The sequence below is a fragment of the Lytechinus pictus genome, chromosome 13 (genome assembly GCF_037042905.1).
Source record: "Lytechinus pictus isolate F3 Inbred chromosome 13, Lp3.0, whole genome shotgun sequence".
NCBI lineage: Eukaryota > Metazoa > Echinodermata > Echinoidea > Temnopleuroida > Toxopneustidae > Lytechinus > Lytechinus pictus.
In genome coordinates this window covers 24,758,420-24,775,830 of record NC_087257.1, presented here as the reverse complement: position 1 = coordinate 24,775,830, position 17,411 = coordinate 24,758,420, and the positions used below count along the sequence as shown (strand labels likewise).

Genomic DNA, 17,411 nt, shown 5'->3' with positions numbered 1-17,411 from the left:
AATTGGAACCAGTGGTTTTTTTCTGACTTATGATTTTCATTACAGATCGAGCGTGCGATTTTAAGACACATAGGAGTGGTGCCGAAAATTTGTTTGCAAGTTATAATATCCTCCTATTAAAGCATCTTTATTTACTTTCTTATTTTACATCCGATTTTAATGAAATTTTCAGCACTATATGCTAGATTGATTTTTCGCTATTTATTCAAGTCAGCATTTTCCTGGGTGGACTTGACCTTTAAGCTTGACACTATTTATTGAAAATTTTCACATCATCATGGGGCATACCAATGAGATGGCTAAGTTTTAGGAATAGATCGAAGTGGCGATTTTTCTTTTCAAAGAATTGTAAGAAAGTGAAACGAGTGAGCAAAAAAAAACACAGTGGAAATTAATTAAAATACAATTAAATTCCTTTGCAATATAGGGATTCAAACTTACAAATAAAAAAGTGCATTTTATTTTGTATTCGTCCTTTGTATTTTAATTTCAAAGAAGCAGACTAATGCCCGTTTTCTTACGATTTCCGTGGGGAAAAAAGGTATAAATTTAATTATATACCCAATTGTTGTGTGTCCGGACAATCGATTTTAAAAAGCCAACACCCCCACCCCACCCACATTATATTTCCCGAATTTCACAAAGAGAATTATTTTCATATCATACATTCTACATTTCTTGAAATTACCACCAGCCCAAATATACCTACCTTATTCGAAAATCACAATGTTTGGCCCCTATAAAAAGTATTAAGGCAACTTATCATAATTGACGAAAAGCTTTGATCAGGAAATATCGGCATCCATCTATCAACGGTGTACAGTTTGCGGATGGACTGTTGATACACTAACACAATTTGATGTCCTTGGTTTCAATGCATGACGTAACAATCAACGCACTGCCACTTACGCGCATTGACTAAATGTAAACAATGAATGACGTAACAATGAACTCTTTTCCACCATCATGACGCATTAATATGGGTCAATTTGTATAAAGGTCAAAGTAGAGTAAATAGATAAATGACGTCAATATACGTACGCGAAATCTAACGCGTGACGTAACAATCAACGAACGCGCATCGTTTCTGCCGAATGTAAACAATGAATGACGCAACAATAAATCGCTCCAAACATCGACCAGCGAGGGCCTTATTTATTACGTCACAATACGACGATCTTTATTTCTCGGGTCAATAATTGTTTGAGGTAAAATCATGCGTTAAATTGATATCAAAATTGCAATGTTTTACTGACGGAAGTTAAAAAAAGCAATTTTTTGTATCAATAATTTTCAGTTTTTGTCAAGGATTGAAACTGATGGAAAATTAAAAGAGAGATGATGTGGAAAGAATTAAGAGAGAGAAATATAGGGGTTACTGGGTCATCACCCTTGATGGATTCCATGCGCTTTCGTTTTTTTTTAGGGGGGGGGGCCTCTTTATTGTCATTGAACTTCCTGGCTAGCATTTTTAGATGTTATTCACTTTCCATTAAAAAGGGAAACAAATTTAAGTGATAGCTTCTTCGGTAAATGACAGCATTCCTCCACCAACCTCACCCCCCCCCCACCAAAAAAAAAAAAAAAATTAACACACTCTCTATCTCTTTCATACCATTCATTTTATATTCACATTTTATCTGCCGAGCCTAAATATGGTCTACTTCGATTATGTTTGAAACTCCATTTACTTATGACGTAATGCATCCATTCTTCCCCTTGAAACCACTCCCTCATCCCACCCCTCTCTCCCCCACCCCCCCTCTCTCTCTCTAAATAAAATTAACTCTCCCTTTTTACACACTATTAATATTACTTTAAATAATATCAACTGATTCATGTATTTTTGTCAAACGCTTATATATTTATATAAACTTCATAAATCATACATATATTTGTATATAATGGCATACCCATCACAGGTCATATGCCCTATAGTGTATATATCCTTTCTTCCTTTAAAATTATAATGGTTATGAACATATTATTTTGTCTGTTTCCTTTATTCTATTACAAATTCTTAGGTGTACCCATTGGATGTTCAATATGATAAAAGAACATGAAGAAAATAATTCTTTAATGACACATCTAATATTGTAGATATGTTTACATACTTGACCTTATGATTTAATTGTGTTTACCTTTACATCAAGCCACATATGGAAAAATGATTGATACATGTAAAAAACAAAACATAAAATATAATTATGACGGTATATTGCTGCTTGTCTAAACCCACTTTGTCTACTATCCATTTGGTCTAATCGCACATTGGCTAATCCCAGATGGTCTAATACTAGTTGTCTGCTTATCATTTGGTCTAATTGATATTTAGCTTATCAATCATTTTATGTAAATCCCAGTTAGGCTGAACACATTTCATCTGGTCTCCATTTGGTCTATATGACTAGATGAACTGTTTATGAAAAATAAAATTTTCTTTTTACAAAGTGCAATATGATAAGTGAATTAGACCAACTAGGCATTAGACTAAGTGTGTATTAGACCAAATGATTGATTGGACCAAACAGTAATTAGAGCACAATGATAGAAGACCAAGAGGGTTTTACCATGATGGTATTAAATCTTAGAATTTGACCATTCGCTAGAAAACCAAATGGATATACCACAAACCTTCACCATACTATATTGGGCAGGTCTCATATGCATATGGTGCCTGGCAAAAGATTCTACCAAATACTGAGTGCCGCTAAAATCAGTGCTCCTATCATAGCAAAGCATGGTGCTCTCTATCTCTATGTATGAGAGGTCAATAGAAGTGATGTTGGCTAGTTCATCTAAAAGGCAAGGAGCTCTATAACATGGATGAAACTGGGAAAAGGTTCTTCTGATAATAATAGTCCCTGTATACAATCTTGAATATATTAAAACTACATCTCTATAGCACTCAGATATATCATTACACCAGTCATCGAATACTGACTTACCGACATACAAAGTAAGCACATTCTCCACTTCATGTGGAGTATTCCAGCAAGAGCTTTCAAGTTCATTTGCTAGACATACTACATTGGCTCTAACTTGAGGCATCAGGTACCCATTTTATATAACACCTGGGTAGAGTATGGCAACTAAAGCATACATTGACTGATACATGAGGGTCCTTGCCACGGTGTCTGGAAATATCTATACAAGTCTTGTAGATAAATTCAGTCTTTAAGAAATTAATTATCACTCATTTCTTGGTTACATATCAGTAGACACAAAACTTACAATAAGTGCAGGGGCCGCGAAAGCGGGGGGGGGGGGGGGGGGCTTTAGCCCCACCACACTTTTTTCTAAAACCGTGTACAAAAACGTAAACATTACCATGTGATTGCGATTTTTTGCATGGTCAGACCCCCCCCCCCCCCGATATGAAAACCGTTTCGCGGCCCCGGAAGTGAAAGAAAAATAAAAGTTGGGGAAATTACATCTTCATTTCTTTTGAAATTGTATATAATATCAAGAAATTCATATATTGCTGGGTACATGAATATCAATGTAAGTAAAATATAACACCTAGTATCGAGGTGAATGGCATAGGCAATGGCAGCAACAACAGCAGTTGATGTTATTATTATCATTAATATAATTATAACAGTAATAAATGCCTTACACATAAAATGTAAAATATGGAAAAAATTATTGAGGTTAATATGGATAAGCACACTATATTAAAATTAAGAATCACTGGCCTATGAAGTGCCAAGGTGCAGGCCAAAAGAATATCTTTCATTTTTCCTGCAATTTCTTTTCACATTATTCTGGTATACATGTATCTGACTTTCTATATTCCATTTGATCATTATGTAATACATGGAAGCTATGGGAATTGACCATCAACTCCTCCCCCATCACCCCCCCCCCCCCTCCGCACCTGTCCCTCATAATTGCACACATTACAAACATACATCCATGCATTGGATAAACGTATAATGACAAATCATCGTTTCCATTTTCTATTGAAATTCAATCCATGAAGGCCTACGTCTATTTAAAGTTCGCTCATGGATCTACAAAGAGATGGAAAGAGATGCCATGGCTGGGATGCGAACCCACGACCCTCTGTTTCAAGGTCAGAAGACTAATCCACTGGGCCACAATGCTCCACATGTCTTATTTACCTCTTTAAAGTCTTGATTTTCCAGGTCAAATAGATTTCTATTTGCTGTATAATATGCTGTAACGCGCTTTGAGCCATTCAGGGAAAAGCGCTTTATAAAAATTGGCAATTATTATTATTTCTGCAGTCAATGGCAAATGAACTCATGCGGCGTTACTTGATTCCAAAAGACCAGCAATATCAAGTCTGTTTTTACTGATTGCCCAGTTGTATAATGTTCCCACTGTGGCATCATCTTGTGTCTTCCAAACATCCCAAACAACGTGAGCTGGAGCAGATTTCTTCTCCCAAGCCAGGATGAATTTCCCATGACCAATTTCCTCGGTTAGTGCTCGCCAGTCATTGCATCCTGAAGTGAGTTAATCAAATTGAGAAAAATATAAATAAAAACATGTTCTTAACTCTCCGTGTAATTCTACATAGAAGTTTGTTTTCCTCCTCTTCTCCTTCTTTCCTTCTCTTCTATTCTCCTTCCTCTCCTCATCTTCTCTTCCTCTTCCTTCTCCACCCCATTCTCCTCCTCCTCATCTTTCTGTCCTTATCCACTAATATTCCTACATGAACTTCCATCGATCCAAGTAACCTACATCCATAATTACATCTTTCACTATCAATTTATTCTCTCTGTGATATCAATTTACAATTTTCAGAAGTGTACTCATTATTCAACACCCTACAACTGCAAATAGAGAAATGTATGTATTTACATTTCCAAATCTTAGATTTTGACATTTTTTGGGCCAAGGCCATTTTTCCAGAGAGCACATTTCTATATCACAGCACAAATGGGAACATTTTTAGAAGGGAGACAGTAATATCCTAGGCCAATAAATTGGGCACTCAGCCCAGTCTAGAGGGTATTAACATCTCCGGGGTCCATTTCATAAAACTTGTTATGATAACAAATTTACAAGAACAGTTAAAAGCTACTAAAATCCTTCAATCTGATTGGCTGGGAGTAAATTTGTTATAGAAATTGTGCATTAGTTATTATAACAAGTCTTTATTAAAAAAACCCTTGCCTTTGATATATTGGAGTATTCTACGCATTTACCAGCGATGTAGTCAAGGCTGATACTTCCGAGTCACGAGGCCGGTGGACAAAACTTTCTCCCACAGACTTTGAACAAAGGACTCAGGCCGAGGCCAAGGCCAAAGCCAGCAAAATGTGGCCTTAAGGCCTGCCCCGACTACATCCCTAGAATTTACCCACCTGGTTCCTTTTCAATTGCGAGGCAATGGATGATATCCATTTTAAGGTTGTAAGATAGTAACTGTCGCAGTAAAACATCTCTCCTCAAAGTTGGCCCTGTACGGAATTAAAAAAATCACTTTAAGCCATCAGTGACCAAGAATCATTCCTTTTTTTTAATTCATGCACCTGAAATACAGAGATAATGATTCAGAATACACTAAGTAAGAAATTTGCAACTTTGCATGTAAAAACAGTCATTGCATTACAAATTGAACAATGTTAACACAAAATTTGACATGTATACTCGGACCAAGTTTGAATTTGACCCCTCAAACAGTTCCTTAATTGTGGTTATCCCAAGAACGAGATACTTTCAGGTAAACATCCTGTGACCTTTCACCTCCTCCCTCATGACCCCCCCCCCAAAAAAAAAAGTCATCAGATCATCGTCACTCCTATTATTTATATATAATTGGATTAAATTTGAAGATGATCCGTCAAAAGGTTCTTTAGTTCGCAAGAACTCAAATGGGACAGATGGATGATTTGAAAGCATACCTCAAGCAATTGACTACTGTGAGCAGAGGCATATACTATAAAAATAAAAGGAAAAAGGAGAGAATTGGAATTATCATGAAGCATTTTGACCCTCAAATTAATAGAATGACACATGACACTTTTTCTTTCAAAATGAAGAATGTAAAATAAACAACATTCATTTTCAAAATAAAAGTGTATTCCATTAATTGCAATGATCATATTAAACAGGGTCTTCAGAATTACAATTAATTCAATCACAACCGCGGAAAGCCAGCAACGTCAACAGCTAAAATCCATGTTTGTTCAAAATATCTTCTAGATATGATGGATATTCATACATTTATTGTTTTCTTGAAAATTCAGTGTGCTTTTCTTTGTTCACAAAGACATTGTGCAAATTTCCGGTAGAAAAGTTATGACATAGGACTTCCATATAGTTGAGGTCGATTAAATCAATCGTAACTCTTTGTAAGACGGGGTCAGGCCTTACCCACTACACCTTTCCGTAGATAACTCTTAAGTTTTTCCAGGACATTGAGTTGTTGAGATTTCCTTAGGGCATTGGCCAGCATCTCTATACCTTGAGCTTTGTCCGCCACACCTTTTCTTCTTTCAACCTCGAATTGAGCCCAAATATTAAGGATGTCCATTGTACAGCGACTATTAGCTTTCTATGGTCAGGTAGGACAAACAGGGGTTAGCAGAAATACATGTAGTTACAAGTATGAGAAGAAGTTTTCGTAGTACTGGTAGTAGTAGAAGTAGTATTTCAGTGAGAGGGTGAAATATTATACCCTTTTATGTTGGGTAGACAAGTATACCCTTTTTCCTGATTTTCATTATCTTTCTGCACGGTGCCCAACCATGAAAAACAAACCTTTATACATGTAATTGTTTTTCTGAACAAACAAGGTATCCACCCTGTAATGGCAGCCCCCCACCTCCACCCCCAATATTACCACACTTATTATAATTCAAAGTAAGCCTATTGGAAGAGATGACATTTTAAGCCATTTTATGTATTGGAGTAAATGGAATAGGCCTTACCTTACATCACTATGACATCACTATAAACTATTTAAGTCTCCATAGGTATAAAGATTACCAATTTTTACAACTTTTAAAGATTCATAACCTTTTTTCATTGTTTGTCCGATATTGTCAAAACTTTCGTCTATCTCCTTGTCTGATTTTTATTTTTCCTCTCAAAACAACCTTCTATTTGGGTTGGATTCCCCTTTAATAAGTGGCCATCTCCTCACCTCATTTAGGTACCTCCGATGTGATTCCTTCCAACCAGGAAAGGAATCCTTGAACTCCTTCAGTTGCACCCCTGTGAAGTCCCTTTCCTTGGCTAGTTCAACCGCAACGGTATGGATGCTGATGGGATCTTGTAGGAAGGGCTCTAGGACTGTCTCAAAGTCACTTTGAGGCTCCAAGCATGGTGAATCTGCAAAGTCATCTAGACAATAAGACAAATATTTATTTGAAAAAAAAAAAAGTTTGGAGAATGTTACCAATCAGATGCACTTGGATGAGTCACACATCTCCTCTTTTATTTTTGCACTATGCATGCACCAGAATACCCCAGACCCTTAATATTCACCATTGTATTTATAAATAATTGTTAAGATATCTCCTCAGCTTATTACTTTAATTCAAAACTTGAAATTAAACACGGACTTACCAGGACTTGATGCTTGTAATGGCTTCTGAGCTGTTAAATATAGAATCATATAAAAATAAATTTCATCTCTATATCATTTCTTTATCAATATCATGTTATATTTCATTTTCAAATTTATACTTTTGTATACATGTACATGTACTTCATATTTAGCATTGACTGTATTACAGATGAAATAATAAACTACCTAGAATTCTGGGTAGGACTTTTTAGGGGCCATATTTTTCAACATTGGGGCAATTTCATTCAGTTAAACCGCTACTTTTGCACCAAGAGCAACTATGCATTAAATGCAATTATTCTGTCGAACATGGAGTATTTTCTAAATATTCTTGAATATTGTTTGTGGCTGATCTTGGGGTGACTCTAGAAAAGATGGTCGCCCCAAAGTATGCAATTTGGGGTATTTTAGGGGCAAGTTGGGGTGTCATGCATGAAGGTGAAATCACAGAAGTCTTAATGTGACATATCAGGCCATTCAACATTATATGTTTTGATGGTATGTGTGTGATGGTACGACTAGCATGTTTCAATGTCCATAGGTTCGCATACAAGATGGCTGGGCATAATACAAATAATACAACCAAAGGTAAAAGCCGGGGTAATATATTAAGCACCACTGAATAGACGTTACACACGTGACGTCATAATCTCATAGCGCCCTCCCTGAGAGGATATAGAAAGATGCGTAAACAGAGTTGTCAGAGATGTGCCAGCTACAGATCACCAACGCATGAAAGGCAATGGTTTGAGCCTTGATGTATTGGTATTGGTATTGGTGGTGATTTTTTACCTGATTGCTAAGAAAGCATGAATACTGTCATGTAGACAAAGTGTGATAAACTGACATTTTTGTCTAGAAATTTCCTAGATTCTTGATTGTTCACCAAAAAGAGATATGGCATACCTCTCATTCCGTACCAAATAAATTTGTATAGTTTCAACAATGTTTATTTATCCCTTTAATTGAATGCAGTCTTTTGTGAGATTGGATGAAGTCTGTAATAAAAAGACTGAAATCGGATGACGTGACTGCTTATACTTATAGCAGACCAAACCTGATGAGATGGGAATGTTTGACAATTTGGGCAGCTTGACTTTTTGCATCAAGTTGGCATTAAAAGTGAGGGGGTATTTCCAAATTCCAAGTATATGATGACCCATGAACTTTGACCTTGAATCTTCCAATCCTAATCAGATCACTGTCATTCTGATACACATAGGCCTACATGAGCCTAGATTGATGTTGATCTGTCAACGAAGTTTCTGTGAGAACAGTAATTTTACTGAAATATAACAATCGCTGTGACCTTTGACCTCAAAACTCAAAGAACTGATCAGAACTTTCTTATTGCTATAGATAACCATTAGCATATAGGTAGTTTGAAATTGATCCGTAAGGTTTTTGAGTTATCATGAGAATGAAAACAGGATTAACGCCCAGACAAAACAGAAGCGGCAGGTAGAGTCATGAAAATAATTTATCTTCTCTTGGCTCCCTCACTTCATACATGCAATTCCTCCATGCAAAATCTACATTTATATGACCTACATTGGCATATGATAACCCAAACCAGTATATGTTTCTACTCTTCACTGTGTTGCCCTACAACTTTATTTGCACCTTTCAAGGCCGCCATCAAATTAAAGCTCCTAACTTAAGATGGCGGTCTCCCACATATAGACCTCTCAATGTAAGTTTTGTTAGATCGAAGTATAATTTATATTTGAATTAGAAAAATGTATTTCTATCATTTTAATGGAAAAGTTTCCTTATTGGTATGTCATGTTGAAAAATGATTATACTAGTATAGTTTTATTATTGAAATGTGGAAACAAAATCAAATCAAATCAAACCTTGGGGCCGTTGAATGTCAAACTCATCACACAGCAATTCAGCCTGAGGATTCAGCTTCGACTTCTCAAGAGCAGTAAGGAGAAAGATGATGCGGTCGCCCTTAGCAGACGAAATGCCTGCCCTGATGCCGTCTATCCGCCGTTCTTTTGGGTCCTTGGGGTGGCGCTCTTCAAGATCACCAATGGCTACACTGTTGAGATTCATGTTTCTTAAGAGTGTGTTGATCTCGTTACCCGAACTGATGTGATCAGCCAAAAAGATGGCACATTCTTCGGGGCTCGGGGTCTGTATCAGGGGGAAAAAACATGAAAGTAGTAAGAACAACAATTTTAACACAAAATACTGTGAAAGACTCATTCAGTTTTAGCAAAGACTCAATGGTACTGTATTTTGCATGAATACAAAGGTTCTGCAATGAACTTCAATGGGCAAAATGACAAATTTTGACAAGTCAATCATCCTGAATGGAGGAATGGACTCAGATGATTTTTTCATTCAATATATTTTATCTTACAAATTGTCCGATCTGACAAATTTCCTTCATTTTGATTATCTGAGAAGCACAGGTATCAGACAGTTACTATGGTAACTGGGGGTGTTTCTCATATAATATAAGTGTGACTTAGAGTCCTGCTTAAATGCTGACGAGTACATGATTTATAACTCGCATTCTTATTGATTAATAGGCAGTAGTAGTATGCGTCCACTTATCATGAATTGACCAATACGGTGATGCCTTACATTCGGCATGCAACAAGGAATTTAAGTGCGACTCTAAGGGGGTGTTGCAAGAAAATATTTGCAATCGATTTCAAATATTCTGTTGCCATTTTACAACTGATAAAGCAATTTTAACTGTAGCAAATGAGATTACCCTCCATGTTTCAAGAAGCAGATCAGCTACCAATCTTGAATTTGCAGTTAATTGCCAGACTTATGATTGATTTAGGGACCAAAAATAGGCTTGCAATTGATCGCAAGTTTCTTGCAACACCCCATAGGTCAACGTAACTCTTGGAAAAACACCCCTGTGTCTCTTACCTTTGCTTCTTCAACATCTGCTAATCTTTCTGCCAGCTCAGAGACCCCTCTCTGGTTTTGGTTCCCCTCTGCCACAGCTTCTTTCACCGGATCAACATCACGAAAGGCGTTCCCAACAGACTCGGTCTGTTTCGGATCGGAAAGACTCTCACCTTTATGATCCTCAAAACTGCTTGCGTACTGCCCATCATCTGGAAACACAAATGATATGAGCACAACAGATGAGCCATCTTTCAAGATTTATACAGGGGCATCAAATACATTTAGAGCATAGTTACTTTTTGTAGACTGGCAGATTTTGCAATAACGATCATTTGCCATAGGTGACAGCTCGCATGTGATTACACAGGCTCAGTCTCAGTTGATAATCATTCTTTGAAATATTACTTAAAAATCTATGAAAAATATTTAAAGGGAAAGGCTACTTGACAGAACAAATTGGAAAAATGAAAGGGCACAACCAATCTCCATTAAAAGCTTATGAGAGAGGACATCAAGGCCTGCCAACAGCGTATCAAAAGACATGGCCTTGGGTTAGTCTGCTGTGCAAACCCTTCACTCTAGTTTAGGGTCTGAATGTGCAGCCTACTCATGCCTTGTGTACTAAAGGCCCTCTAGCTCAGAATTGAAACAGCAAGTTTCGTATGTGATAGTCTTTGCGTGGAGACACACTTATTGATCAGTTTCAATCAGGGTCTGTGCCTGCAGACTAGCCTTGGATTAGGCACCTTGTCAAAGGTCAGAGGCATGTCTTTCCCGGAGGAATCTTGCAAGCAAGCAGATTTTCATTACAATCAATCTCAGCCGCCTGAGATTGATCCTGAGATTGGTCCAATGGGAAATGAAGGGTTGCCCTAATTTAAGCGATGAATAGCAACATAAGGAAGGATGACTAATCCTGTATCTCGTCCAGGGGGGTCACTGTTAATACAAGGTGGGCACCATCCTTGCAAGGATTGTCCATGAAAGCACGTAGAAAGTACAGGCTATTTTTTTACGACCAGGAGATTAGCGTGTGTTCAGTGAAAAAGGGTATCATGTCTGTCAAATTTAGCGGGAAAAATTCTGAATGTATGTATACTTTTCATCAGCCCCGCACTCATTGCATGTGGAGAGGTTATAATACTTCATCCTATTACGAGATTTGAGACACAATTAAGAGAAACGCAACAAAATACTTGTTTGGGGTACTCTGACATCGAAGCAAGATCATTTGTTAAGAATCTTATTTGAAAATCCACGGATGAGAATGGTGCCCAGTGTCCACCTTGTAAGAGTGCCCCTAATCCCCTTCCCCCCAGATCTTGTGACAAAATCAGCCATCATTTTGGTACACTGTTAGGATAAAGCAGCTGGATAACACAAGAAAATTACCTATGCTATCACATGAACCTCTCAGTCTTGTCACTTCATCCAGCAGCTCTTTACATCTATGTTGAAGCTGCGCCTTCTGAGTTTCAGCATCTTCAAGTTGCCTAAAAAGATCCTGTTCCCTCAAAGTTCCTTCCCTTTCTGTCACTTGCAAGCTCAAGGACAATTTGCAGTTTCTACATAATCTATCCTCGGCCCGGAGTTGCTCATTTTCAACCAGCAATTTCTCATTTTCATTGCAGAGATCCTCACACATTTGATAAAGTCGGTCAATTTCATTGGTAGCCCTTTCCTTTGCCTTGGTACATTCTTCGATCCTCCTACCGTAATCCCCACTTTGTAGCCTTCCATCCTTTACAATGCTACTATCAAGGCGATCGTCCCTGTCGAGCCCATTTTGATGTGGAGGAGGATGACCCGTCAGTGGTTGGGCTCTAGAAAGCCGAGTCGGCCGATTCCTTTTTTCGTCCCCATCCCTTACAATGCTATTGTGGAGGCGATCGTCCCTGTCGAGCCCATTTTGATGTGGAGGAGGATGACCTGTCAGTGGTTGGGCTTCAGAAAGTTGACTCCTATCTTCAGTCGGATCATAGTAACCAAATCCTGGTGTTGTCACAATGCAATCCACTTCAAGCTGCGACAATGTCTCTGCATCCCTCTCCTGACCTTCTATCGCAGGGTCTTCCATTCTCAACTGTGAATAAAAAATAAAATGTTTTTAAAACTAAAACACTAAAATTCTTACACCATGAAAAAATTCAAATTATTTTGTTATGTTATGGAGACCACTCTACAACTCGATGGTAATAGTCACAATGAGTGTGTGAGTGAGGACTGTAAGCCTAATTACTACATGTACATCATCATTGTAAATCACCTTCTGGAAGGCACCCAAGTCTCAGGTTTTCTGTGTGGTTTAGTTTTAATTTAATGCAAATTTTATGTTTTTTCTGTGTTCTGACTCCTGAACATCAAATTATGTCTTCCTCGGTGACATGTACAAAAGATAAAGCAATTACAAATCAGGATATCCAACTTTCCTTTTCAGATTTGTAGATATCATGTCTTTTCAGATGTTATGTCTTGCATGATTTTTATGACATGGAAGATTTTTGGTTTGAAAGACATCTAAAATTTAATACCTACCCTAGCTGTTTGCGATACTGTACCTAAGGCTCCACACTAACTTTTTTTCTTGGTGGCCCAATCGGTCCACCAAAATCATCAATTTCATTTTTTGATGGCCCGTAAAGCAAATTTAGTGGCCCTAAAACAACAGAATTTATCAAAACTTTGGTAGCCCAACCGGGCCACCAAGTGTTGGCTTTTACAGAATTTTGGTGGCCCGACTTTCATTTTTGGTTGCCCTGGGCCACCTGGCCACTGCTAATGTCGAGCCCTGCTGTACCACTGAATATGATGCCATTTTACCAGATAGTTCTTGTATATTATGTTCTTAACACAATTGTTACACATTATGATAAAGATAAATTTTTATGCTTCTCATAAATGATGAACAAGCGTTTAATCCCCTATTTTTTCAAATATTGCAAACAGATCAAGCCTCCGGTCTCGCTCCTGTTCAGTAAGGTAGGCTCTAACTACTGGTACAATACGAACATCCCCCTCCTCCTGTTTATAATTAAATCTACTTCTTTCTTGATACTGCCCGTTTTTAAACCAAATGTTCTTACTGTAGACCTAGTCATGCTAGTAGCAGCTACTGGGCTACAGCTACCTCAGGTGATTGTTCGTGTAGGCTCCTCTACACTTCACTACCCCAACACTACACTACACCTACATGTACCCGAACCACCAGGGCTTGTAATTCGGATGGACACTCTGAGTGACAAAGTGTGTCACTCTTTGTTATCAAAAACTAAAACTCATGCAAAAACATGACCTCACAAATCATCTATAACATCTCATCTTACATTTCACTCTGTTTCACTCCTTGTCCATGCTTCTATATCATCACTCACTCTCAAAATCAAGTTGAGCATGCGCGCGGGTCGCTGCTCAAGAAGCATGAATATTCATATTTCAGTAGATCAGGATCTGATAATTGAATATGCAAATAATGAAACGATCCCGATCTCTATGGAAATGTAAATGAAAGAATGCTTCTTGACCCGCGATCCCTGCTCATAAGCAATTGCGTTTGCAATGTTTTGGAATCGGAAGTGAATAATACATGAGGAAATAGATACTTGGTACTGGCAATAAATCTCTGATTTTTAAACTGATAGAAGCATGGACAAGGAGTGAAACAGGTTGAAATGTAAGATGACTTGTAGGTTAATGTTTTTTCTTGAATTATATTTTCTAACTAACATAAAGTGACACTTTTTGTCATTCCGTTTGATGAGCCCTGATGGTTAGGCCTTAGGGTAGGTGCAGCATAGTGTAGCAGTAGTTAATGGAGCCTGTAACACGAACCATTACCTAATGTAGGCAACAGCCAACCTTCCCTGCTAACTGCTACTGTACTGCTACTCATTTTTGTACTCGTCACTCACAGTGCGAAGACAGATAACTACAATTATTAGCCTTGACCGAAAAAATCAAGTCTAGAACTATATTGGTCAGGATATGCTCCATTGAGACTTCATCTGGCTTCGCGGAATCCTCTCCCAGGCAGTATAGAAAGAATCGGAAAATGTTTAAAAACTCCTCCAAAACTGCAGATTTTTCAATCTAGAAAAGTATTACCCTTGATTTGAAGCTGCAGTTGAGTATCTAGACCGAAAGCTTCGGTCTTTCCGCTGAATAACTCCATTGGCTCAACTCACCAGAAAAAATACAGACTAGAGACCGAAGTTCTAACTTGATCTGTACAGGGATTCAATGGCCATATGTTAGTTCAGATAAACCAGGGAAGTGGGAGTTGTGCGGTAGCCGAAGTCACTGTTTTTTTTTCTTGTAACTTTATTTTTTTCAGTTTTGGTGCATTTCAGGCCAAAACAGAATAATAATTCTGCTATAGATCTACATGTAAGTCATTAAGTGCAGTACTTTTTACCTTAGGTTAATTTTTTTTTTATTAGCTTAAAAATCAAAGATCCCGCTGGGGGGTTTATAGTATTGCAAATCCCCAATGGCCTGGGAGTATGCGGCTGCACCTTCCCGAGCCGTCTGTGTACGAGGTCGAGCTCGAGGAGAAATTAAAAAAAAAAGTTTAAAAACCCCACGAAACAGACGGCTGCCGGCTGTATATTGACTTGAGTATCTCGGCTGTTTCGCTTTGTTTAGTTTTACCATGGACATTTGCTTTACTTACACTTAGAGTTACACTACACTACTTACACTTACAAGTTACTTACACTAACAGTACACAGTTTGATCTGCACGCCACTAGCACTAGCTCTCTCCAAATCGAACATACAAAGTTACAATACAATAGTTCCAAAATCAGCACGTCTATAAACGTTAAAGACTAAAGTTCGGACTCCACGGACACGGTCACTTTAGTTTAGCTTTTGTTGACTTAATTGCTTCATGTGCATGTGCTGAGTACCGTACACATCCTGAAATCTGAATTGAACTTGAAATTTGAAACCAGCTCGATCGGTATACTATGATGCACTAGCTTGAATCGAAATCATAGAGGTGACACTTTCAGATAGAAAATCGTAAACGATTACATTGTGAGGCTATGAGCTGATCCACCACCCGTGAATGACGAGAATTTGGGAAATCCCTAAATTATTTGTTAGGAGCGCGGCGTCATCATTCAGGTATACCCATCCTTCATAGTCAATTCAAAGAAAAGGTGCGCAACTAACTACTGCGCATGCACTCCATGGGACGGGGATTCCCCGTTTGATGACTGAACGCTGATCAATGTCAGAACATAATTGTATGTATAAACGAAAGAAACCAACAGGAACTCTTATCAAAATGTCCCATTAGTGAGCGATCTCCGACCTTAAACGCCTAACGGAGGAAGGAAACAGGAAACAAGAAAGAGAGAGTGACAATTAAGTTATATCATTTGAAGTTATAATTTATTAGCATTTAAATGACTAATCGATTACATTTTCGAGAAAAAGTAGGATAGACCTATTAATGGCCATTGCTTGTATTATTTTCAATAGGCATCACCCCCTGAATTCTGGTAGGTGTTAAAAATAGAAATGTAAGCAAAATAACCAATATTTTGCAGTGAAAACTTTTTTTTTTTCGACTTAAAAAACAGCATAAAATGATGGTTTATGGGAGCAATGAATGCTACACACAAATTAATTCTGGGCAATGTTTGTGATCATAAACGAGATGTGTATCCAACTAAATAATTACTGCGAGCGCAAAGCGCGAGCAGAAATTTTTAATATACATTTTGACGTGATAAAAAAGGATCTGTTAATGGCTGCTTGCAGTTAGCCATGAAGGCGTTACATATTTCAACAATCAAATAAGGCGAGCGCGAATCGCGAGCTGAAAATTTTGACATTTCTACCTGAAGAATGGAAATTTTAAGCACTTGTTGTAATCGTGGAAAAGATAAGTATATAACTAAACAATCGATGCCAGCGGAAAATTTTGAGATTTTCACTTTAAAATGTTGCACTATTCATGTTTTGTAAATCATGAACTGGATGAGTAATTGGAAACCTTCCTATATAAAAATAATGCCAGCGCAAAGCGCGAGCTGAACATTTTTGATACTGATCTGAAACTGGATAGGCTCCTAATGATTTAAATAGAGAACAAGCTGCGTATCTGAACATGCGCGCGTGTGTTTCAGATTTCGATCTACAATCTGGGCATTCTAAATACCTTTTTTATCATGAAAATCAATTAAGCGAGCGCGAAGCGCGAGCTTAAAACATTTGATATTTCGATCTGAAAAAGGGATCAATTTATGATTTGTATTTTAAGCACTTTGTAGGAAAATTGTGAGGTGGATATGGATCACAGTTAAAAAAAGAGCTGATATGTCCCACTATTATTACTTTGAGTTTTGACATAGGACCGGGACATTCTAAGAACATTATGTCATCTTATAAAAATGATGATGATCTTCCTATTTCTCTTCCTTAGCGCTAGATGTAACTTGTCGATATTCCATTCTGAAAATAAGGGACAATTTGATTATAAAATCAATATCTTATTTATTGATCTAATAAGAGCGCGAGATTTGTCAACTGGATTTGAAAACTGGACATTTAAAGCACTTTTGTAGTTATGAATAAGATGCATGAGTTAATATATTTTCAACAATCAATGCGAGCGCAAATCGCGAGCCGAAATTTTTGATAAACTGTCATGAAATCAGGGACCTATCCACAGAGGATTATTCTATTGTTACTGGGGGTGCTGAGCATTGTCACAGCACCCCCAGTAACAATAGATAATCCTCCGTGGACAGGTCCATGCATGAAATTGGGATTTTAAGGAGTTTGTAATAGAATTAATGTTCAGATGTTAATACATACATAACTCAACAATCAAAATGCGAACGTGCATAGGGATATTTGAGAACTTTATGAAATACACGAAAATAATAGGTATCTGACAAATCAAACATTGCGAGCGCGCAGCGCGAGCAACAAATGCTAATATTCAGACCATAAAACATAAACTTTTACAG

General features: G+C 37.6%; 1 protein-coding gene across 3 annotated transcripts; it reads right to left on the bottom strand.

Moving 5' to 3' along the window:
* Window positions 1-1,848: 1,848 nt before the first annotated feature.
* On the bottom strand, window positions 1,849-15,592 carry LOC129275242 (uncharacterized). 3 transcript variants are annotated; one of them, XM_064108674.1, is made up of 9 exons: window positions 15,131-15,592; window positions 11,822-12,512; window positions 10,448-10,638; window positions 9,406-9,691; window positions 7,549-7,578; window positions 7,124-7,323; window positions 6,352-6,532; window positions 5,340-5,435; window positions 1,849-4,475 (listed from the first exon to the last, which is right to left on the bottom strand). In XM_064108674.1, exons 2-9 carry the CDS (start codon window positions 12,504-12,506, stop codon window positions 4,270-4,272), a joined length of 1,875 nt encoding a protein of 624 aa, XP_063964744.1. In that variant the 5' UTR covers window positions 12,507-12,512; window positions 15,131-15,592; the 3' UTR covers window positions 1,849-4,269. The 3 variants fall into 3 exon arrangements, with proteins under 3 accessions (XP_063964744.1, XP_063964742.1, XP_063964743.1); XM_064108672.1 differs by having other exon boundaries at window positions 15,142-15,592; XM_064108673.1 differs by having other exon boundaries at window positions 15,148-15,300.
* Window positions 15,593-17,411: the final 1,819 nt, after the last annotated feature.

Excerpts from the sequence above, each read along its gene's own strand:
- LOC129275242 (XM_064108672.1), bottom strand. The coding sequence starts at position 15,201 with ATGTTCGATTTGGAGAGAGCTAGTGCTAGTGGCGTGCAGATCAAACTG. Across the intron at positions 7,324-7,548 it reads ATTACAAGCATCAAGTCCTG|ATGACTTTGCAGATTCACCA; the intron begins GTAAGTCCGTGT and ends CTTATTGTCTAG. Across the intron at positions 5,436-6,351 it reads TCTACGGAAAGGTGTAGTGG|GGCCAACTTTGAGGAGAGAT; the intron begins GTAAGGCCTGAC and ends AATTCCGTACAG.